This window comes from Mytilus trossulus, chromosome 2, assembly GCF_036588685.1.
Source record: "Mytilus trossulus isolate FHL-02 chromosome 2, PNRI_Mtr1.1.1.hap1, whole genome shotgun sequence".
Classification (NCBI taxonomy): domain Eukaryota; kingdom Metazoa; phylum Mollusca; class Bivalvia; order Mytilida; family Mytilidae; genus Mytilus; species Mytilus trossulus.
Window position 1 is genome coordinate 94,800,640 of NC_086374.1, and position 24,824 is coordinate 94,825,463.

A 24,824-nucleotide genomic window follows, 5' to 3' on the forward strand; every position below is an offset into this window, starting at 1 on the left:
TACCCCCCCCCCCCCCTCAATAAGTCAATGCGTAGTTTTATGTATTTATGTTGAAAAGTTTTTTTTTAAATCTTACAACAAGTCACGGTTTATCTATCTTTTTCCTAACAAATTGACATATGTTTCTATGGTAAAATTTAAGGGAACAAAATGATCATACCCGAAGCACGTGCTGAAGCTGATGTTGTCTGTACTGTGGTTGTTGTTTGTGTAGAAGTTGTTGTTGACATTGTTGTTGTTGTTCCTGGCTGGGTTGTGATGTCTGGCGATTTTGTGGTTTCTATCGTCGTTGCAGCTGTTGTATATTCATATGTTGTAGTCGCCTCAGTTGTAGTTTCTAAGGTAGTTCCTGCAGTTGTAGTTTCTAAAGTAGTCCCTGCAGTTGTAGTTTCTAAGGTCGTTCCTGCAGTTGAAGTTTCTAAGGTAGTTCCTTCAGTTGTAGATTCTAAGGTCGTTCCTGCAGTTGTAGTTTCTAAGGTCGTTCCTGCAGTTGTGGTGTCTAGGGTAGTTCCTTCAGTTGTAGTTTCTAAGGTAGTTCTTGCAGTTGTAGTTTCTAAGGTGGTTCCTTCAGTTGTAGTTTCTAAGGTAGTTCCTGCAGTTGTAGTATCTAGGGTAGTTCCTTCAGTTGTAGTTTCTAAGCTAGTCCCTGCAGTTGTAGTTTCTAAGGTAGTTCCTGTAGTTGTAGTTCCTAAGATAGTTCCTTCAGTTGTAGTTTCTAAGGTAGTTCCCTCAGTTGAAGTTTCTAAAGAAGTTCCGTCAGTTGTTGTTTCTAGGGTAGTTCCTGCAGTTGTAGTTTCTAAGGTCGTTCCTGCAGTTGTAGTTTCTAAGGTAGTTCCTTCAGTTGTAGTTCCTAAGGTAGTTCCCTCAGTTGTAGTTTCTAAGGTAGTCCCTGCAGTTGTAGTTTCTAAGGTAGTCCCTGCAGTTGTAGTTTCTATGGTTGTTCCTTCAGTTGTAGTGTCTAATGTAGTTCCTTCAGTTGTAGTTTCTAAGGTGGTTCCTTCAGTTGTAGTTTCTAAGGTAGTTCCTTCAGTTGTAGTTTCTAAGGTAGTTCCTTCAGTTGTAGTTTCTAGGGTTGTTCCCTCAGTTGTTGTTTCTAAGGTAGTCCCTGCAGTTGTAGTTTCTAAGGTAGTTCCCTCAGTTGTAGTTTCTGTGGTAGTTCCTTCAGTTGTAGTTTCGAAGGTAGTTCCTTCAGTTGTAGTTTCTATGGTAGTCCCTGCAGTTGTAGTGTCTATGGTAGTTCCTTCAGTTGTAGTTTCTAAGGTAGTTCCTTCAGTTGTAGTTTCTAAGGTCGTTCCTGTAGTTGTAGTTTCTAAGATAGTCCCTGCAGTTGTAGTGTCTAGAGTGGTTTCTGCAGTAGTAGTTCCTAAGGTAGTTCCTTCCGTTGTTGTTTCTAAGGTAGTTCCCTCAGTTGTAGTTTCTAAAGAAGTTCCCTCAGTTATAGTTTCTAAGGTAGTTCCTTCAGTTGTAGTTTCTAAGATAGTTCCGTCAGTTGTAGTTTCTAAAGTAGTTCCTTCAGTTGTAGTTTCTAAGGTAGTTCCCTCAGTTGTAGTTTCTAAGGTAGTTCCTTCAGTTGTAGTTTCTAAGGTAGTTCCTTCAGTTGTAGTTTCTAAGGTAGTTCCCTCAGTTGTAGTTTCTAAAGTAGTTCCGTCAGTTGTAGTTTCTAGGGTAGTTCCCTCAGTTGAAGTTACTAAGGTGGTTCCCGCAGTTGTTGTTTCTAATGTAGTTCCTTCAGTTGTAGTTTCTAAGGTAGTTCCTTCAGTTGTAGTTTCTAAGGTAGTCCCTGCAGTTGTAGTGTCTAGGGTAGATCCTTCAGTTGTTGTTTCTAAGGTTGTTCCCTCAGTTGTAGTTTCTAAGGTAGTTCCCTCAGTTGTTGTTTCTAAGGTAGTTCCTTCAGTTGTTGTTTCTAGTGTAGTTCCTTCAGTTGTTGTTTCTAAGGTAGTTCCATCAGTTGTACTTTCTAATGTGGTTCCTTCAGTTGTAGTTTCTAATGTGGTTCCTTCGGTTGTTGTTTCTAAGGTAGTTCCTGCAGTTGTAGTTTCTAAGGTAGTCCCTGCAGTTGTTGTTTCTAAGGTAGTCCCTGCAGTTGTAGGTTCTAAGGTAGTTCCTTCAGTTGTAGTTTCTAAGGTAGTTCCCTCAGTTGTAGTTTCTAAAGTAGTTCCATCAGTTGTTGTTTCTAACGTAGTTCCCTCAGTTGTAGTTTCTAAGGTAGTTCCCTCAGTTGTAGTTTCTAAGGAAGTTCCTTCAGTGGTAGTGTCAAGGGTAGTTCCCTGAGTTGTAGTTTCTAAAGTAGTTCCCTCAGTTGTAGTTTCTAAGGTAGTTCCTTCAGTTGTAGTTTCAAGGGTAGTTCCCTCAGTTGTTGTTACTAAGGTAGTTCCTTCAGTTGTAGTTTCTAAGGTTGTTCCCTCTGTTGTAGTTTCTAATGTAGTTCCTGCAGTTGTAGTTTCTAGTGTAGTTCCTTCGGTTGTTGTTTCTAAGGTAGTTCCCTCAGTTGTAGTTTCTAAGGTTGTTCCCTCTGTTGTAGTTTCTAAGGTAGTTCCTTCAGTTGTAGTTTCTAAGGTAGTTCCCTCAGTTGTAGTTTCTAAGGTAGTTCCTTCAGTTGTAGTTTCTAGGGTAGTTCCCTCAGTTGAAGTTACTAAGGTAGTTCCCTCATTTGTAGTTTCTAAGGTAGTTCCTTCAGTGGTAGTTTCTAAGGTTGTTCCCTCAGTTGTAGTTTCTAATGTAGTTCCTGCAGTTGTAGTTTCTAGGGTAGTTCCTTCAGTTGTAGTTTCTAAGGTAGTTCCCTCAGTTGTAGTTTCTAAGGTAGTTCCTGCAGTTGTAGTTTCTAAGGTAGTTACATCAGTTGTAGTTTCTAAGGTAGTTCCCTCAGTTGTAGTTTCTAAAGTAGTTCCTTGAGTTGTAGTTTCTAAGGTAGTTCCATCAGTTGTAGTTTCGAAAGTAGTTCCATCAGTTGTAGTTTCGAAAGTAGTTACCTCAGTTGTTGTTTCTAAGGTAGTTCCTTCAGTTGTAGTTTCTAAGGTAGTTCCTGCAGTTGTAGTTTCTAAAGTTGTTCCCTCAGTGGTAGTTTCTAAAGTAGTTCCCGCAGTTGTAGTTTCTAAAGTAGTTCCCTCGGTTGTTGTTTCTAGGGTAGTTCCTTCAGTTGTAGTTTCTAAGGTGGTTCCTTCGGTTGTTGTTTCTAAGGTAGTTCCTTCAGTTGTAGTTTCCAATGTGGTTCCCGCAGTTGTTGTTTCTAATGTGGTTCCTTCGGTTGTTGTTTCTAAGGTAGTTCCTTCAGTTGTAGTTTCTAATGTAGTTCCATCAGTTGTAGTTTCTAAGGTAGTTCCTTCGGTTGTAGTTTCCAAGGTAGTTCCTTCAGTTGTTGTTTCTAAAGTAGTTCCTTCAGTTGTAGTTTCTAAGGTAGTTCCTTCAGTTGTTGTTTCTAATGTAGTTCCTTCAGTTGTAGTTTCTAAGGTAGTTCCCTCAGTTGTAGTTTCTAAGGTAGTTCCTTCAGTTGTTGTTTCTAATGTATTTCCTTCCGTTGTTGTTTCTAAGGTAGTTCCCTCAGTTGTTGTTTCTAAAGTAGTTCCTTCAGTTGTAGTTTCTAGAGTAGTTCCTTCGGTTGTCGTTTCTAATGTAGTTCCATCAGTTGTAGTTTCTAAGGTAGTTCCTTCAGTAGTAGTTTCTAATGTAGTTCCTTCAGTTGTAGTTTCTGAGGTAGTTCCTTCAGTTGTTGTTTCTAATGTTGTTCCCTCAGTTGTTGTTTCTAAAGTAGTTCCTTCAGTTGTAGTTTCTAAGGTTGTTCCCTCAGTTGTAGTTTCTAAAGTAGTTCCTTCAGTTGTAGTTTCTAAGGTAGTTCCGTCAGTTGTAGTTTCTAAAGTAGTTCCTTCAGTTGTAGTTTCTAAGGTAGTTCCCTCAGTGGTAGTTTCTAAAGTAGTTCCCTCAGTTGTAGTTTCTACGGTAGTTCCTTCGGTTGTCGTTTCTATGGTAGTTTCTTCAGTTGTAGTTTCTAAAGTAGTTCCGTCAGTTGTAGTTTTTAAGGTAGTACCGTCAGTTGTAGTTTCTAAAGTAGTTCCTTCAGTTGTTGTTTCTAAGGTAGTTCCTTCAGTTGTAGTTTCTAAGGTAGTTCCCTCAGTGGTAGTTTCTAAAGTTGTTCCTTCAGTTGTAGTTTCTACGGTAGTTCCTTCGGTTGTTGTTTCTATGGTAGTTTCTTCAGTTGTATCTACTAAAGTAGTTCCGTCAGTTGTAGTTTCTACGGTAGTTCCTTCTGTTGTTGTTTCTATGGTAGTTTCTTCAGTTGTATATACTAAGGTTGTTACTTCAGTTGTAGTTTCTGAAGTAGTTGCCTCAGTTGCAGTGTCTAATGTAGTTGCGTCTGTGGTCGTTTCTAAACTTGATGTATCAGTTGTGGTCTCTATAGATGTTAAATCTGTGGTAGTTGTTGTTTCTGTTGTAACATCAGTTGTCGTATCTGCAGTATTTGTAGCTGTTTCTGTTGTAACATCAGTTGTCGTATCTGCAGTATTGGTAGATGTTTCTGTTGTCATACCAGTTGTAGAATCTGCAGTATTTGTAGCTGTTTCTGTTGTAACATCAGTTGTAGAATCTGCAGTATTTGTAGCTGTTTCTGTTGTAACATCAGTTGTAGAATCTGCAGTATTTGTAGCTGTTTCTGTTGTACCGTCAGTTGTAGAATCTGCAGTATTTGTAGCTGTTTCTGTTGTTACACCAGTTGTAGAATCTGCAGTATTTGTAGCTGTTTCTGTTGTGATATCAGTTGTAGAATCTGCAGTATTTGTAGCTGTTTCTGTTGTAACATCAGTTGTCGTATCTACAGTATTTGTCGCTGTTTCTGTTGTAACATCAGTTGTTGTATCTGCAGTGTTTGTAGCTGTTTCTGTTGTTACATCAGTTGTTGTGTCAGCAGTATTTGTAGCTGTTTCTGTTGTTACATCAGTTGTTGTTTCTGCAGTATTTGTAGCTGTTTCTGTTGTTACATCAGTTGATGTGTCAGCAGTAATTGTAGCTGTTTCCGTTGTACCGTCGGTTGTAGAATCTGCAGTATTTGTAGCTGTTTCTGTTGTTACATCAGTTGTTGTATCTGCAGTGTTTGTAGCTGTTTCTGTTGTTACACCAGTTGTCGTATCTGCAGTATTTGTGGCTGTTTCTGTTGTTACATCAGTTGTTGTATCTGCAGTATTTGTAGCTGTTTCTGTTGTTACATCAGTTGTTGTTTCTGCAGTATTTGTAGCTGTTTCTGTTGTTACATCAGTTGTTGTATCAGCAGTATCTGTAGCTGTTTCTGTTGTTACATCAGTTGTTGTATCTGCAGTATTTGTAGCTGTTTCTGTTGTAACATCAGTTGTTGTATCTGCAGTATTTGTAGCTGTTTCTGTTGTACCTTCAGTAGTCGTATCAGCAGTATTTATAGTTGTTTCGCTAGTTGCATTATTTGACGTTTCTGTTGTGCCAACTGTTTCTGTCGTCACTTCCGTTGTAGTTTCTGTTGTGCCAACTGTTTCTGTCGTCACTTCCGTTGTAGTTTCTGCTAAAGTCGTTGTAGCAGTAGAGTCTGTCGTTGTAGCATTAGAGTCTGTCAATGTAGTAGTAGAGTCTGTTGTGTTCGATGCTGTCGACAAAGCAATAGATCCCAAGAAAAGCAGTGCTATTAAAATTCTAACTGCCATCGAAGTTTTTATCCGTCGTCCTATTATTAACATTTTGGCACTGAAAAAAAATAAGAAGAAAATATTAAATACGATAAGTTTTGATCAGTTGTGTTTATTTTTAAGTGGTAATGTATCGTGTTCGTCATTTTTGTTGGTCATATACTAGTATTCGATTTCTGTTCCCACATATATTTGGGTCTTTTATTATAAAGGAGAAAAATGCCCATGTGAAATTAAAACAGCATTTACTTTTGTCAGGTTTTAAAGGTTTGAGATATAAAAACTTGGTCAGAAGAGCCATTACAAGATTTAAATATGTATTTCTCTCATTGTTGAAGGCTGTATTATGACCTGAAGGTGTTCATATCATTATCCTGTGGTTGATAGTTGTCTCATTGATAATCACATCCCTTCTTTTTTTATTTTATAACTCTTGGCCAAATGCAGGTCAGAGGCGGATTTAGGAAAATTAATCAATGAACCAGACTATAAATTATACTTAAATAAATTACAATTACAATGTGAACACAAATGTTTAAGCAATTAAAAGAAAAGATCTCTTGATAACTTGAAAAAGACAGAACAACGAACGAAAATGTATGGATGAAGCGAACCGCTTCAATTGTTAACCATTGAGACGATATCTTTCGGTCTAAAATATGGGTTGTTTTTGTGTCAAACTTTTCAAAAACAACTAGTGTTAGTATGACATGGGGGAAAGGAGACTACGAGTGTCACATATACTAGATAGAGTATTGTATACCAATATTCAAGGTCCTTTTAAAATATCTACATTTATATAATTTCGCTGAGTGACATTCTATATCTCATCCATATGGAATGACATCAGATTATTTTATAAGATAAACGATCGGGAAAAAAATGGATGAGATATGGTTATATCATTGCGGGTAGTTTTAATTTTGGAGAAAGTCTGGAGTACCCACAAACAACCTCGTTTCTTTGGCAGAAAAACTAGCAATCCAAGTCAATCAAGATTGGAATCGAATTCATCTGACGCGAGCATGCAGGGCTCGACTCACAACTGAAATGATTTTATGATGGCAGGTTATAATTGCTGTAAATGAACTAAGTAGACCAATCGGTCATCGAGACCTCTAGAGGAACAGATGTACGAGATTAACGTACGTGCCAGACCATGGTAGATAGTAGAAGAACGTTTGTGGTCCCATATTAACATATTGAATGAAAACGGGTAATAAAAAAAAGAATTGCAATGACAAAAAAAGAGAAGAAAGGCAATTACACAGTACATATGATGGCAAATTGATCTTGTAAGATTTCCGTTGCTATCTTTTCTAAATAGGTGCAATTTGGGTACTCGGAGCAATTTGGGTACCCTTACGTTATATATGATTTATATGTGTACTAAATTATCAGGTTTTTTGAAAATTATTTAATAGCTAAAGTTTTTTTTGTAAATCAATTTACTATTTTTTAACCTGTCCATCTTTTTTGAAACCTTTGTTTACACTAGTTGTTATGTCCTTACGTTTTTCTTATTGGAAAATTGGCAATTAGAATTTTGAATATTTTTTTTCTATATCAAATCAAGGCGCGTTCTAGTACATACCAACGCATGTAATTAAACTAATATTGATAAAATATTACAAGTGCGAACTTGCTATTCAAGTGACTATCGATAATTGTCCATTCATGATTTAAATGTCTAGGTCATTTCTTACAATTTCAAAAGAGATGTTTTCATAGAGTATTAATTTACCGTTTTTGGAATAAGATATTTAACAAAGATATTGAAATCCTTCGACATAAATATTTGTATTGAGGAAATATAGGAATTTTGTTTGATTAGTTATCACTCTTCCTATTCATCTGGAGAAATTTAATTAAATCATTATCTGTTATTTTCAATAACCTCACCGGATTCAGAAATATACAAAGATAGTCTAATAAAGCAAGGCATATTGTGTATTAAAATTATGGGCAAATAAATTTCTTATTATAAAAAATAGATATAAGAAGATGTGGTAATGAGACAACTCTCCATCCAAGTCACACATTTTTAAATTGAACCATTATAAACATTATGGTTGTATTGGTACAGTTTTAATTGTCATAGACAAAATTTTGATAAAACACTTAAATTCTGTATAACGCTTTCCATCTTTAAAGTATAGTCTTTTTTGAAACAGTATTGATCAAATTATTAAGAAACGTGAGTTCTATCTCTCTCTGGCACGTATATTTGAGTACATTTTGTGGCCGGTCCATGATCAAATTATTCAGAAACGTGAGTTCTATCTCTCTCTGGCAAGTATATTTGAGTACATTTTGTGACCGGTCCATATTGGTTAAAAAGTTAGCTCATCAAGTAATACCTCCTAGACTTTCAAAATGGTGGCTATGAAATTCCTGGAGATATATAAAAATCCAGATAGCGCCTTGGATATGCAATAGTAAAAAAGTTATTTTTATTGACTTTTCGACTAATAATAATAATAGCCTCCAACCTAAATCTGTCTTCAGCCAATGTTATGCATGCTCACTGTGTCTTGCCATTATAACTTATAGAGTTTTATATGAAAATTGTATGGTTTTCTAAAAGTATTTAAAACAATTTTTAATTAACTTGTTTATTTTTTCATTAATTCCATTCGTATTCTCAAGTTTCAACTTTCATTTTGTATATAATTATGTATGCATTTAGCAATGCGTTGATAAATTCCTTGCACTACAGTTAGAGAGGATTAAGATTAAATCAAAGTTTACTGGTTAAAATCGAGTATTTCGTCTTTGTTTTCTTTCCTTAAAGTCATCATCGAATCACTTGTTTCAATGGCGTCCCTAAATATGTCCATAGAAACCTTAGAAACAAAAAGATTGAAAGCTAAGAATTAGAAAAACACCTAGAAACATCTTTCCGTAGGTTGGCTTGTTTAAAGTGGACTTTACGGTCGCTTAGATTTTTGATGTATATCTTTTGTCGATTAAGTACTTTAATCCAATTGAAAGTGTTGGTTCAAGCTCTTTTCATCTATGTCTGAATGTGATTTAATCCACTTAAATATGTGGCTTCCGATTTTATGTGGAATACTTTTTTAAATCAAATAAAACGGTGCATATATATGACTTGGTTTCGCATTAGATTATCGAGTCTTCACAAATACGTGATTTGTTTCCGTATAATCAACAAAAAAGGTTTTATTTCATATTTTATCTCAAAATCATTTGAGTATTTGATTATATTTATCTCTTTCGACATTTTTTAGTATCCAATTGCAGATTTAACTAATTATGATTTTGACGTTTGTTCGCAAAATTTTGTGATCATACTATCCCTTCGCGGCATACTGTGCTATTACGTATACATACATAGGGATGATTTTAAAATAAAACATAATTTTACAATATATTCTTAATGTTGCGAAAAAATTTTAAAGATTCGAAAGATGTATGAACACTATATAAGGGATTTGGGTTCATTGTTTAAAAGGTTACAATTTTCAATGTGAACTTTAAATACGATATCATGCTAATATAATCCTGTGTCTTATGTTACTCGAAGTTTCCGTGACTAGGAGTGATTTGAAGTGCTCCATTTCCATATATACAGATACTTTCCAGTGGAAGTTTGATAAATCTTTTAAATTTAACATGGTATGATGAATCCAATGCTCCATGTGGGAGCCTGTCGTGTTCTATTTACGTCAAAGATCCCCGGCAAAAATTATACGAGGCTGAAAACTATCTTAAAACAATTTTATTTACTTTTGTAAACTTGTTGATTTTGGAAAATGACCTTGCTTAAGTGTTCTTGGTATGCTGCATTAAACAATATTACATAACTTGGTGCTATTGTACTGATAACTATATACAGTACTAATAATATCGTAATCAAAGACATTTACAAATATTTCTGCACAATGCAAGCATTCGTCATGGTCGATCTTTGCTCAAGAGGAAATGATACATATGAAGTATCTTTTGTATTCCCTTATAGATGATCATCTGATATCATGTGACATTGTTTCGTATTTATATATATCTTTTATCAGTACGGTTGCATAAATCTTTAGGTTTGTAAAGTTTTCCTGTCTGTATAATATCGCCCCAGACGAACTGATACCTATTAGGTTTGAAAGAGGGTTGCTTAATTAAGAATGTTTTATCTATTTTACAGTTGCATTATTGCATTTGAAAAAAAGTTTGACACTGTGTGTGTGTGTGGGGGGGGGGGGGACTATTTCCATTACAGAAATATAAATCGATATTATATAGAGAAAACAAATTCCATAGGAAAGTAACTGTGTATTTCCCCGTTTGAATGGTTTTACACTAGTAATTTTTTGGGGCCTTTATAGCTGGCTGTTCGGTGTGAGCCACGGCTCCGTGTTGAAGACCGTACCTTGGCCTATAATGGTTTACTTTTATAAATTGTTATTTGGGTGGAGAGTTGTCTCATTGGCACTGATATCACATCTTCCTATATCTATATATATGATACTATTTCTTGTTACGGATAGTTCAGATAACATAGGACATTCAGAATATTAAACATATTCATTGGCATATTATATATATAACACTAGGACAAAGAAATCTGAATTATTAGTTAAGTCTAGGTGGCCGGGTGGTCTAGAGCGGTGTTGTCTCGATATCCCAAGAGTACAAATTCCTGTATGGGGAGAACAATCTTTTGCAAAAATTTACAGATTTAAAATTGTTGCGTTAATATTTAGATTGGTTAGATTGGTTATATATATTAATGAACAGTGTATGGGTCAAATAATCCACAAGACGAAACAATAGCAGCTTGTGTATAGGTAAGGAACAATCCGACAGAGAGACAACAGTCATCAAAACAAGTACCATGTTACAGTTCGGAAACTAGTGCTGGAGAACAACACCTTTTCTTTTAATGACAAACACTATCTACAGGTAGACGGCACTAGTATCGGCATTAAAGCGGCACCGTCATATGCTAAATATTTAGACTAACTTGAAACCTTGGTTAGTGATGAATACCAGCCTTATCATGGTCGATTTAGTAATGATAATGATTTAAAATGGACTAACTCCCAATACCCCCTGAATGAATTTCATGAACACTGTAGCTCTTTCCAACATTCATTAAATTTACACACGAAACATCAGTGGACTAAATTAACTTTCTTGATACTTCGAATAACATCCGCAACGGGACCATTATAACAGTTTCAAATACGAAGAAACAATTTGTACATGTACAGCAATTATTCTCTTTAGACCGCCTCTCTTAAAAAAAAAGACTTTTTTGCTCGAGGACACAATGACTATAGTATAGAAACAATTTTCAAAAAAAAACCCACCCAGAATTGACCGAAAAGAGCTTCAACAGTAGAGGAATAAGAATCAAGAACCCAACATAGTACTAATTCAATCAATATATCCTTCTGCTTTCAAAAACGTATCATTTACTGTTCGATAGCATTTGAAAATTATAGAAAATTTATACAATTCGAAAAAAAAAGTATTTCCTTCACAATCAGTAATGCCTTCAAAAAGACAAAAAAAAATATCCGTGACAAATTATGACAAGACGTATTAACAAAGCAAGCTATCTATCTCCTGTTTGATACAAACAATGTGAAAGAAGGAATTGGTTATGTTGTAAATTTCAAAATACTAGCAGTTCTTTCATATGCTACTTTACAATTCAAACTATTTACCATGTACTTAAATTTCAATTGTAAAACGGAAAACTCAATTTATGTAACACCTGCACATGCAATAAATTAGACAAATATAACAGTCGGCTAGTATAACCATCGATTATGGTATACCATCAACAAAACCTTTCACTTTACAAGACAATTTCGCTCTAAGAAACATCATTTTGATATAAAGTTACGTTTCAAATATAAAATTGAACATTGAGTAGGACACAGCAGCGAGAAGGGGACTAGAAAGCTATTGAATCCACCAGCTTCTGAATGTCTAAATGAAAAAGGCAAACAAAGTTAGGGACGACACTAAAAAATCAATGAGGGATAAAACATTAAATTCAAACAGTTGGGGGGTGGGGTCAAAATTGCTGCAAATTTTGTTTAATTGACATCGATTTTATTTATATCCTTACTGGTCAATCAAATTTTCCCAAATTAAGTTGAGAGGGAGTAGGGGGTCAGTGAAAAAAACCAAATGAATTAAGTTTTTTTATCCTTCATTGAACTTTTGATGTCTTCCCTTATTGAAAAAAAAGTATGTTCATGATTAGGCATCGTCCTTGATATGTTTTTAACATTGACCAATGGCCATTGCCAATCTTGACTGTCTTACTTCCACAACGGAATTTTTAAATCCAACAAAAAATCGTAAACCCAATCCAATGTATGACGCATATTTCATTAGCCTCCTCCAACATGGTTGTTTCATTTTATACAAAATAACTTTACCAGTACAAATTAGTATTATAAAAAAGAAGATGTGGTATGTGGTATGATTGCCAATGAGACAACTATCCACAAAATACTAAAATGACACAGACATAAACAACTATTAGTCATGAACAATATACATCTACGTATATTTCTTTGAAATTAATCTGTTCATCATATTTCATTTTTGTGATTTTATCAAAATAAATCCAGAGCACGTAAGAAAGGTAACCATATCTTGGAAAGAGTAACGCCACATGTAATGTGTTTTGCGTGTTGTTTTTATTATAGACATGTATTGATGATATCATTCATTTAAACCAATAATTAGAACCATTAAGAATGGAACCTGTGGTCAAATGTATATGCCTACACGGCTACTCTTTTGTTATTTACATAATCTTAAAACTATTATTATAAAGTAAAACTCCCATACAAAATTAAAAGGGATTGATACGCTTTTAAGGTTATTTAAACTTTACGTCGTGTCTTTAAATGGTCTTATTGTTGTCCTGGAATGTGGGGTTCTCACGGACGTTTCTATAGACCTTTTCATTCATTAAACTATGGACGATTTTTTAATCGGACCTTCCTTCGTCAAAATGCTGTCTTTTTTCGATATGATAGACTATTTTTAATGTGTATTTTAAAAGTATTTTTAATGACAGGCCTCTTCACTTAAATTTTTTATTTGAAACTTATTTAGTTTAACGCTAGAAGGAACAAAATTGTCACAGGTGGTAAAAAAAAGGCAGTTGCTTTATTTAAACCCCACCCGACAACACCTTAAAAAATCATTCAACCATACGTTAAGTATAAGATCAGTTTACAACTTGCTGCATGAAAATGCTGTTTAGTTCAGAAAGAATAATCAGCCATAACTATTTTACATGCCAAGCAGCCATTCACCGAAACTGATCACATTTCCTTTTAAGATTTTAATGTGATATGGAACAATTTAAAGTTTTGTATAAACAAATTAAGAGACGCTCATCACAATTGAGTTATTTTAAAAAGTCGCTGAAAAAGGAAAAGGTTAGTTATGAGTTTGCAGAAAAAAAATTTTGATGACAGATACAAATCAGTGGTTGTCTTAATCTGAAGAACATCACCGTGCGACAATTTATCGAATTAAAAGATTTAATAATTTCTTAACAAAACAGTTAACATATTTGTCCTTTTGTCTTTGATAGGTATGTGTCTTATTGGCAATCATAACACATCTCCTTCTTTGTTTAAACAGATTTATATCAAATAAACAAACAAAATGGTACAAGTATTTGTTTCGGACCGTGGTTACTTCAAAAGTTTTGGTAAAAAAAGTAAAAAAATGATGTATCACCAATTCACTCCAAAAATGTGAATGTGCAAAAGTATACTTATACCAGGAAAATATATACCCCAGCTTATACGTAAATTTCACCTGTTGAATTGTTTAGACAAATAGACATTTAGAAAATTACATAGTTACAGAGATGATGATATACACAATATTAAATAAATTTGCATATATAACTTATAATTAATAGGAAAAAAGACCTATGTTTTGAATTACATTAATCTTTATTAATAAATGGAAACAAATATATCATAAGTCAAGTCATGTTCCAAATAAGTTCATTACGCCATTAAGACTTATTATCAACACTTTTCCTGTCATGACTTTTAAAAAAAAGCTAATGAAGCGACTGTTTATGATCCATCGCCTTGTTTGTTATTACACAATCACCCTTATTAATAGGAATTATCTAGCATTTAAGAATTTCAATGAAAAGGGATTATCTATTGATGGACGTGTTAAAAAATATTAAATTCTTAATTACGCGTATCTCGTCCATATTGCTTCCAGTCTAGTAGTTACACGTTTCAACGCATTGGTATTTTTTTTAAACACCTTTAATATAACATATTATCTAAAAGAAAATAGTATTTAAAATCCTTATACTTTAAATGTTTTATTGCTACTTAGATGATTTTCAATGTCTTCCTTAAGTACGGAAGTTATAATAGTACATATGAGTACAACTTATAATCCATAATGATATTTGATAGTTTCAAAGACCTGTATAACTATGTGTCTACAGCAGCTTTTCTAACGCGTTAAGCTAAAATTAATAAATAAATCTATAAGAGAGCTTATGTGCAAATGCTTGTACAACGTAATTTTTCTTTTGTTCTGCATTCTCAGAAACCGCATTTATAAGATAGTCATCCCAATTGTAAAATGCTGTTTGTATATCATGCAAGCGCCTTTACAAGTTAACTTTAAAAATAATGTTTATAATAATGCACTGTTTAGTTTCCAATTATCCTCTAAAACAAGTGCACTATTTTTTTCAATTTTTTCAAATATTTATTATTTATCAGTGTAATTTTTGTAAACTTTTAATTCAAAGATTTTAATTTCGGGGCTTTTCATATACATTTTTTGACAGATGCATAAAGTGTCCATGTGTAATTAAAACTTGAAAATAAACTTACCTAAATAGAATTAATTATAAATTAATCCGTTTCGAAAAATTACTTATATCCCAAAGTAAGTAACACAAGTATCCAAAATGATAAAAGTTTATCCAATTCGAAAAAAATCACAAAACATGAAAATCGACGGATTTTTTAATACCGATTCATGGTTATGACCCACCCAGTTATTTCCAAACGAATGTACTCTTCGGGATTCTCTACCCTTTTCATTAATGGAAAATAATTTTTCGAAAATCTATTTGATGTACAAATGACTACTCAGGTAAAACGAAAATAAATAATTCTACCCGAAATGGCATTATAGTCTAAACAATAATTGTTTACCGAATTTTATAACTATGAATAACAACAATAGAGTACGAAGGGAATGGATTCTTCCAGATCTCTTTATCGGGATTTTACATAATTCTTGTCAAACAAGTTTGCAATGTTATTAAATATCCAATATGAGAAGTACTGTTCATATTATTTATATGGGCCCATTGCAAATATACACTGATATAAAATAATAGTAATGAATATCTTATTTACAAATCGAAGACAATTCAACCGTAAAAACTTATTTGCAGTTAATATTTAAATTTCATTGATTGACACGAGTCTGAACGTAAAGCTGCAGGTCAAGTTACGATATTTTGTATGTTCAGGACAAAAATGATTTGATGTGAACTCCAGGCAATCTACAAAAGTATTAATAACGACGTTGGAACTTAATTACATTCAGCAGATTTTTTTTAAAGAAATCTGTTCCTTGGACTATGCACAAACGGCACGGAACAAGTATATGATGTCCCAGACGTGTAACACAAGCAGAGTTCGAAATGTATAAACAAACTGCAATCACAATTTGCTATATTGCTATTGATTGAAACAGTATCTTCAGCATATATTGAGGAAACACGTTTTATCAAGGAGATTAATAGTGATGAAAATAAAGTAAAAATGTTATTCAATAATGTAACTACAACAAATGCTAATATAAAGGCACCTAAACAGCAGATTTTAAGATGAGTTTCAATGCAGTAATTGGCATTAAGGATGGTTATAAACGACGCTACTTTTTCTCAAGCTTGTCAAGTCCGATGCTCAACGCGAAAAAATAGTTACCAAAATAAATACAAAAAAGAAAATACAAAAAAAGAGAGAAAAAAAATTTAACAAGAAAGATAAAGAAAGGTAATTTTTTTTTAAATTTTTATGATCTGAATTATGTTGAGACAAACAAAATTGTAACATCGGTCGACTTGACTTTCCTCACACCTGAGTATATGTCAACGTAGCCTGTCATTCAACACCTCTCCTACGTAGTTACATTTTTAGACCATCTTCAAAGATCCCAACCTCCAAAGTTTCTCATTTCCTCTTGTTGGATTTGAAAAGTTGTAATATAATACTACACAGTTAAACATCTCTTTCAATACATTTCGAGTCAGCTACCGTCAAAGTAAACACGTTCTCATTTATTTCAATATTTTGGGATTTAAACTTAAATTAGTTAATTTTCAGGTTAAAATTTCAGTAAAATCTAAATTCATAATAACATCGAAGAGATTTAGATCTCAATGGCTGTCAAACAAACGGTAACATGATAATTTGAAATTGAAATGGATGAATCCTTGTCATTTTTATTAAAATTGAACTTTTACATTACGACGTACATTGTACATTGGGAATTTCATTCATTTACTAATTCCTAGAACATTTATTAAAAATGTTTATGCTTGTATAAAATAAAGTAGTACATTTAGTTGAATTTCTGTTTTCTAGTTAAAGATCTAGCTTTTCATTAGAAATGTTCACCCTGAAACATAGGACGACTTTTATGTACTATAAAATTTATTCATTATGACGTGTGTTAAGGGTACGAAGTTGTGGTTTGCTGAACCCATATTTTTCAACGAAAAGTATCACAAAACAAATACAATCGGAAAATAACTTTAGATTAACGAATAAATAACAATCATTTTCTATATTCTAGTAGGCCCTACTACTGTCGTCAGAAATATTTCAGTTGTATAATTTTCATAATTTATGACCGATACTGATAACCTGTGCTCTCTATAATAAAACATGTAAAAAGGTAAATATCAAATGCACATAACTTTGAGGTGTATAGCACAGCTTCGTGCCTTTTTGAAGCAGGAAACAAACAAACGTATATTTCATTCATACATTAATTACTCATTGTTTATTCCGATACTATATGCTACCGTGACAGTACACACCAAAATACAAATTTTAAAGATTGTTTTTTAAAACTTTTTGTTAAACTTTAACTTTGGTTTATGACAAAGAATACATTGAAGAGTACAAAAAGGTTTCCCTTTATCATTATCATATCTGGAGTAATGATGATAACACCAGCTGTGTAATTTGGTCTCTTCCTAGTTAGTTCACATCATTTGTTATTCTGTGCGTTCTTTATTCCAAATATTTAATTATTCAATTCATAAATATCAGCAATATCACGGTTAGCGAAAGCAATTTCATAGTCCGTGAAAAAAATGAAAAAAAACTAATGTCGAAAAGAAATTAGCGAAAGTGATACTTAGCGATCCTAGATTCCGCCGACTACTTCAGCATTTAGGTTCAGTCTGTGCTTAAAGTTTTGTTTTACATCAAAACCGCTGTCAAACATAATGGAATTTCGGGAAATGGGGCAGAAGCTTCTTTATGTCTAAAATACAGTATCCAGGGCAAAATTTTGCAAATATTTATTTTTATTTTTCCGTATTTTATTACTAGATGGACTTCGTTTTTTCCTGAACAGTTAATTTCATGTTTTGTCTGAGGTTAAAGATTTTCATGCAGTCATCAATAACCGTTTTGTTTAAACGTCCAGTTGCAAGTTAAATGCATATCCATGCAGCTCAAGATCATGATAATGATATATGAATATTGAAACTATTTTGTTCTTCATTGCGCTGGACTTTTCGCTCGTTTGTTCAAAATGCAAGTCAGAGTAAAGACATTGTATATATATCTTATTAGTGGGTGCGGCTTTTTTGCTTAGAGTTTAATTCCATATGACGACCAGTAACTGTTTGATTGTATGGGAACTTATTTTTTTATGGTTTGAACAAGGAACGTATAATATACTGTTCCAAGTTTTAGCGATCAGATTTTTTATACAATAATGAAAACATAACATTAACCCATGGGTATTTTTTATTGAATACATCGCATATCATTCATTGCGACTATGTGTGATGACCAGCAACAACTTTTCAAAAAGCTCTGTTTTACATGAAAATCATATGATTTAGATTGTTTATCTATATTTTCCAGACAAAAGCTAGAGAGAATGAATGATGTAGTGTCACCAGTGTATGATATACTGTTTTTGCAATTAATGCCATTACGCCATCATGTTTCTGGAAATTATTCTCAATCGCCAAAAATGATATTTCTGCACTTAAACTTCCTCAAAGTTCTAAACAGCCTCCAATGACTTGAAGGATCTCGGTCCTTCTTTAGAGGTCCTTCTTTATCAAATTTTTCGTTTTGGTTATTTGCAAGCCGTAATTTCAAATTTCTTGTCCAATTTTCTCCCGTAATTTTCAACACTATGTCTCTAAATTTTTCACAAAAAAATTGTTTTACTTTATTTGATATAAACATAAACAAACAAAAAACAGATGACACTCAACGACTTCACAGGTAAACGGGAAAGCGGCAGGCGTCCTCATAAACGCCTATTAAACATCAAATATTATATGACTTTGCCCCCAGTTCATCCAAATCTCGCATAGTCTCGTAGGAATTTTAATCAAACGCTTGACCCACTCAGAATTCTAGGTCGCGAACAAGCTTTCCCTGAACTAGTGTATTACAACTTATATTTTGAAACCTGTTACTTATCAACATTCCAACCAATACAAAAGTACTATACTACCATATCGGATACTGCCAGTCACAGACTTTCCACACCAGTTGGCATTGGGAAAGTTGTTACACAGTATTTTTAAAACTCTTTTGCTAATTAAGTTTTCTCTTTCATAAAATTTAGGCAATATCCTACACCATAAATCAATTCCGTAAAAAACAAAAACTCCCTTCATTAAATATTAGTCTGTTTTCATCATATCTCAAAAATATTCTACACCTATTGCGCCTACAATATTTTCAATTATTAAACGGTGACCGTGTTGCATGATCTCAGTATTGACGACTTCAAATTTAAATTTAGGAAGGCGAATTTCTATAAATTTCTCTTGTTTCCGAATCCTGATTTTTTCTATTGTATAATTGTATTTAGTCTCTTTTGAAAATAAGATATAATTTTAACTAAATCTGTACTTCCTGATAGCACTTGTCCCCGAATAAATATATAATCCGGCTGCCCATGCAAGTTAATACACTGGTGACTTAAACTTTGTCAACAATTATACTGGCGTAGGACATTTGCGCCGATTTTGAAAATTTTCATTCTCTCATTTGCGCCGATTTCATTTTTTCATTTGCGCCGATTTTATTTTTTCTCCTTATTGGATTTACAGGTAAATTACAGGTAGGTTAATACTTTTACATGGACTGAGCATAGAGTATAAAGACAAATTAAGCAACATTGGTATATGGCTATCCCATTTTGTCGGGTTACCATTCCTTCCCCCAAATGAAATCGATGACGTTTGACAATATGTCTGACGCTCCTTCTGATGGCAAAGGTCTTACATTCTTAGCCTACAGACTAAGTACATATATATGCACAATGTAACGTAGATGTGTTGCCTATACACACTCGACAAGAACAGATTTATAATTTGAATGTATTCTGTTTTAATGGATTTGAATCCTTCATTTTAGCATTAACAGACTAGTGCTTTTATCTTATGTTTTCACTTCTCGATTTTAAAGTATGTAAATATTAACTTTTATATTGATTTATCTTGCTCGAAACCCTACTTCCACCTCCCCGTGGTGAGCAGAGGACAATAGTTATATACATGTTATGATTGACAATTCATAACATTTGTAAAACTGGCTAACGGAAGAGGTTGGTAAATGGTAAATGAAAGAGGAACGAAAGATTCCAGAGTGACTGTCAAACTCATAAATCGACAATAAACTGACAACGCCATGTCTAAAAATGAAAAAGAAAAACAGACTAACAATAGTACACATAACGCATCATAGAAAACTAAAGAGTAAACAACTATAGCATGACTGGGATGTAGAGTTGTCTCATTGGCACTCATACCGCATATTCTTATATCTTTTCACCTGTAATTTATCTGTAAAAATATCGGTGCAAATGCAAAGCTCCGAATTATACTTCTCCTCGAAATGTGTCAACTTAGATAGATACTTAAATCTCTAAAAAAAATAATACAAATTGACCAAATGACCGAAATATCGTGAGCCTTAATCCATAAATTGGAAACTCAAGTTTAAAATACTAATAGATAACTAAAACAAATAAAGAAGACGTGAATACTCTTTCCATTTCGTTAAGGTTATTAGGTCACCAATGCAAACTAGAATTAAAAAAAAATGAATGGGTTTGAGAACTCTCACACTACATTTATCTTTAAAAACACAAGCGTTGTTAAACACATGTCTTAACTCAATGACACAAATGTTGTCCACACAACATAAAATTTTAGTTTATTTTCTACCAGTGGCGGATCCAGAGGGGGGGTTCCGGGGGTCCGCACCCCCCCTTTATTTTGGCCGATCAATGCATTTGAATCGGGACATATGTTTGCACCCCCCTGCACCCCCCCTTTGCCCTGGGCTAGCACCCCCCCTTTCGAAAATACCTGCATCCGCCACTGTTCTACTATATTACACTATACCGTGAATTGGGAAATTTTGGTGTTGGGATATATTAGCGGTTTTCTCTCGAAAGGCAGGTTTTTTATTTTGGTGTGTGTAATTTTGGTGCCTCGTCAAATGGATATGTTTAATTTTTAAACAACAGTATTGAGCAAGCTCATTCACATTTGCCCGTTATAGTATAGTATTCCCAATTCTAAACTTACAGCAAGATTGAAAGAACTAGTCAAACATTTTTTCATAAACAAGAATGACAAGCGTAGATACAAATATTTTGTTTTATGAAGGGATATATCATACTTTGCCAGAAAGCACTATGATTCAAGCACAAAACTGTCTGAATATGACATCAACCAGACGCTTGCCTTTTTAGCTCACCTGACCTGAAAGGTCAAGTGAGCTTTTCTCATCACTTGGCGTCCGTCGTCCGTCGTCCTGCGTCCGTCGTCTGTCGTCCGTCGTCCGTCGTCCGTAAACTTTTACAAAAATCTTCTCCTCTGAAACTACTTGGCCAAATTTAACCAAACTTGGCCACAATCATCCTTGGGGTATCTAGTTTAAAAAATGTGTCCGGTGACCTGGCCATCCAACCAAGATGGCCGCCATGGCTAAAAATAGAACATAGGGGTAAAATGTATATTTTGGCTTATATCTTTGAAACCAAAACATTTAGAGCAAATCTGACATGGGGTAAAATTGTTGATCAGGTCAAGATCTATCTGCCCTGAAATTTTCAGACGAATCGGACAACCTGTTGTTGGGTTGCTGCCCCTGAATTGGTTATTTTAAGGAAATTTTGCAGTTTTTGGTTATTATCTTGAATACTATTATAGATAGAGATAAACTGTAAACAGCAATAATGTTCAGCAAAGTATGACCTACAAATAAGTCAACATGACCAAAATTGTCAGTCAACCCCTTAAGGAGTTATTGCCCTTTATAGTCAATTTTTAACAACTTTTCGTTATATTTTGTAACATGTACAAAAATCTTCTTCTCTGAAACTACAAGGCTAAATTTAACCAAACTTGGCCACAATTATCATTGTGGTATATAGTTTAAAAAATGTGTCTGATGACACCGCCTTCCAAACAAAATGGCCGACATGACTAAAATTAGAACATAGTTGTAAAATGCAGTTTTTGATTTATATCTTTGAAACTAAGACGTTAAGGGCAAATCTTTTAAGATTTAAATGTACATCAGAATAAGATCTATCCCTTCACAAATTTTCAGATGAATCCAACAACTCGTTATTGGGTTGCTGCCCTAAAATTGGTAATTTTAAGGAAATTTTGCAGTTTTTGGTTATTATCTTGAATACTTTTATAGATAGAGATAAACTGTCAACAGCAATAATGTTCAGCAAAGTAAGATCTACAAATAAGTCAGACATGATCAAATTGTTAGAGGACCCCTTAAGGAGTTATTGCCCCTTATCATGTTTATAGTCAATATTGAACAACTTTTCGTCATTTTTATAACTTGTACAAAAATCTTCGTTCCTAAAACAATGGGCCAAATTTAACCAAACTATGCCACAATCATTACTAGGGTATCTATTTTAAAAAAGTGTCTAATGACCCCACCTACCAACCAAGATGACCGACATCAGTAAATACAGTAACAGGTGAGCGACACAGGCTCTTGAGAGCCTCTAGTTGATTGACATCATATTTGTTACGATTAAATAAACGACGAGTTTTTTTCAATAAAAAAAAGGCATTACTAGGGCACTCATTGTGCTAGTTTTATCTTTAAACATCACGCTCCGCTATATTATTGATGTCCTCTCACTAAATAATACAAAGTAGGTACCTGTGTTGAGCGTATCTATTCCATAGAGCTTGAAATAAAGGATACCATATATACTAAAGTCTGCCTCATACATTGGACTACCATGAATTAATTGACAATGAGGATCGGTTGAGAACAAAAGTTTATTGCAAATACTAAAAGGATGATTTCAACTTCTCATTTGTAAACTTTCTAAGTCGCTTACTGCCAGCAGCCGCTTCTATGGCGAATATATATTTCCCAGTTGATATGATATCCTAAAGCTTGAATTTCTCTTCATGATTTCTTTGATATATTTGATAACTGCCTACACAACAGCTTATTGAACAATCCAAAGTGATACAGTTAATGCAATCCCTTTGAAAGTGTTACGGACGCCGGTCAATTGTTTGACCGTTTTGAAATATTTGTTTCACAGATAACCATGCTCGTCGATCTTTGTCATTTTGACAAAAAACGACGTCCTCTCTTCTTCGATCGTGTTTATTTTCATTTGTTCATTTTTTTTTAAGATCATGCAGAAATTTAAGTCGTCTTTTCATTTTTATATCCAGCGTGTGTTGTGTATAATAAACTCATCATAGATACCAGGATTAAGATTTTATAGATACGTCAGACGCGCGTTTCGTCTACAAAAGACTCGTCAGTGACGCTCGATTCAAAATATGTTAAAAAGGCAAAAATAAAGTACGAAATTGAAGAGCATTGAAGGCCGAAAATTCCTAAAAGTTTTGCCAGCTATGGTAATCTATTCCAGAGGTAGTGTGAGTGTTTTTCTTCCATGATTGTTCATTACATATAAAATTTGATGTACAAAGACGTTCTTCTTTCTATGAAATGAATTCTTTTATTGTAGATGTATGAAACTTCTTGAAGGTTTATTTTTTTGTGAAATGATACTACACGTGACCGTTGCACGCTTGTTGTCGAATCGATTAATAAATAAACATATCAGATCAAATGGTCAGATATAAACAATTGTCTTTCCAACGATAGCTTTCTACAATCTATTAATTAGTCGTTTGTAGCATCTCCATGATCGAAGTCATCAAGGAATAATACTAAGTTTGAATATTAGATCGGCTGCTAAAGATAAAATTATTAAGTACTTCATTCGATCGAATTTGTAGTTAGCAGCTCAAATCATTCTCAAAGAGTTTTGCCAGAGTGTTGTTTGTCCTTCTTCAATTGTCCTTTTTCAATTTAAGACATCTGATTCACCTCTCAAAATTCATTCATGTATATATATTAATTTCATCATTCATTTATGTTTTTTGTTAAATCATTTATTATTTTCGCAATTTGCTTCTTTCTTTCTTTCTTTATCTAGCTATTAACATATCAATTTATTTATTCATCCTTTCAAATCTATAAGTAGTCTCCTTGCATTTGCGTTGCTCATTGTTTTTAAACTATCCGTTGTTTCTAATCAATAGCGTCAAAGCAAAGGTGAAGTTTGTTTTACCTTAATCCGTTGACCACTAAAGCAATTATAGGTTAACGCAGCTTTTATCTTTTTTTTTAATACAAGCATTATTGATAAAAATTATATCAATATTTCACGACATCAACTTTTTTAGTTATTCATATGAGCAAGTAAAAAACGTGCCAGTCCATGCGCCAATAAGTAGGAAGGAGCACAAACAAATGCAATATTTAAACAATATAGCGTGTTTTTTTCTCTTGCATGTAAGGGTGTCTCTACCAAATTTATCGACTTGCTGATTCCTGATATTAAATATTTAATGAAATACTTAATAAAACAACATGAAATATGAGCAATCATTTAAAACTCGAACAAATGACAATTTAAAGAAAAACATATTGATGATAGTTGAAAAGCTATATATAATATCTTTTGATTTTGTTCTGCTAATGCGATTGGTGTGTTATATGACCTATTAATTTGGACTTATTTCTAACATAATAAGCGGATGATATATAAAATAGGCAATACATTTATTATATTCATTCTGTGCATTGCATATTGCTTTCGCACTCGCTGATAATTTCAGCTGTTTCTTATGCTGTAATTCCATTATCGTGGAATATTTGTGTTAACCACAAAAGTATTCAACAAAATTCAAATACGGTATCAAATGAGCTGTATGCATTGTTTTCAAAACTATGAAATCAAGTATCTACGGAAATAGTTTTTCTTTATTAAAGAAAATAAATATACAATAAAATCTGCAACTATACGGTGTTTTTTTTTATCAATTAGTTCTGAAAATTGCAATGGTACATGTACGAAACATTTACGTTCATTTCAACAAAGTACATTTATGATAGACATAGTCAATTCAATGATAAGGGCATTCCAACACCACTCTCTACTTGTATCAAGCAATGTGTTTGTTGTCTGACAAAACTGTAATAGTTTGAGAAACAACTTTAATCAGAACAAAAGTATCAACACAAGATCTATATAAACATTTCAATACGGCGAAACTTGTCAGTCGACTCTTTGTAGAAGTGATTTCCCTTTTTTAACGATTTGAAAATAAACTTTTAATAAAGATAGAGAGAAACTGTAAGCAAACAAGAAGAATAAAGGCAACAGTAGTCTACCTCTGTTCGAAATTCATAAATCGATAGAGAAAAACAAATCCGGAATACAAACTAAAACTGAGAGAAGCGTATCAAATATAAGAGAACCACAACACAACAGAAACACAACATTAAAATGTAACACACACAGAAACGAACTATAAAATAACAATGG

General features: G+C 33.4%; 1 protein-coding gene across 2 annotated transcripts in view; it reads right to left on the reverse strand.

Annotated features, from left to right (window-relative positions):
• The window catches only part of LOC134708413 (mucin-4-like), a 63,621-nt gene extending 48,860 nt beyond the window's left edge, over positions 1 to 14,761 (reverse strand). The window contains exons 1-2 of one of the 2 annotated variants that reach the window (XM_063568917.1): positions 14,522 to 14,761; positions 161 to 5,700 (exon numbers count right to left, since the gene is read on the reverse strand). In XM_063568917.1, the coding sequence (XP_063424987.1) occupies positions 161 to 5,693 (5,533 nt within the window). In that variant the 5' untranslated portion in view covers positions 5,694 to 5,700; positions 14,522 to 14,761. The remainder of the gene's footprint in view (positions 1 to 160; positions 5,701 to 14,521) is intronic. The other variant, XM_063568918.1, reaches the window with a different exon arrangement.
• Between the last annotated feature and the right edge of the window lie 10,063 nt (positions 14,762 to 24,824).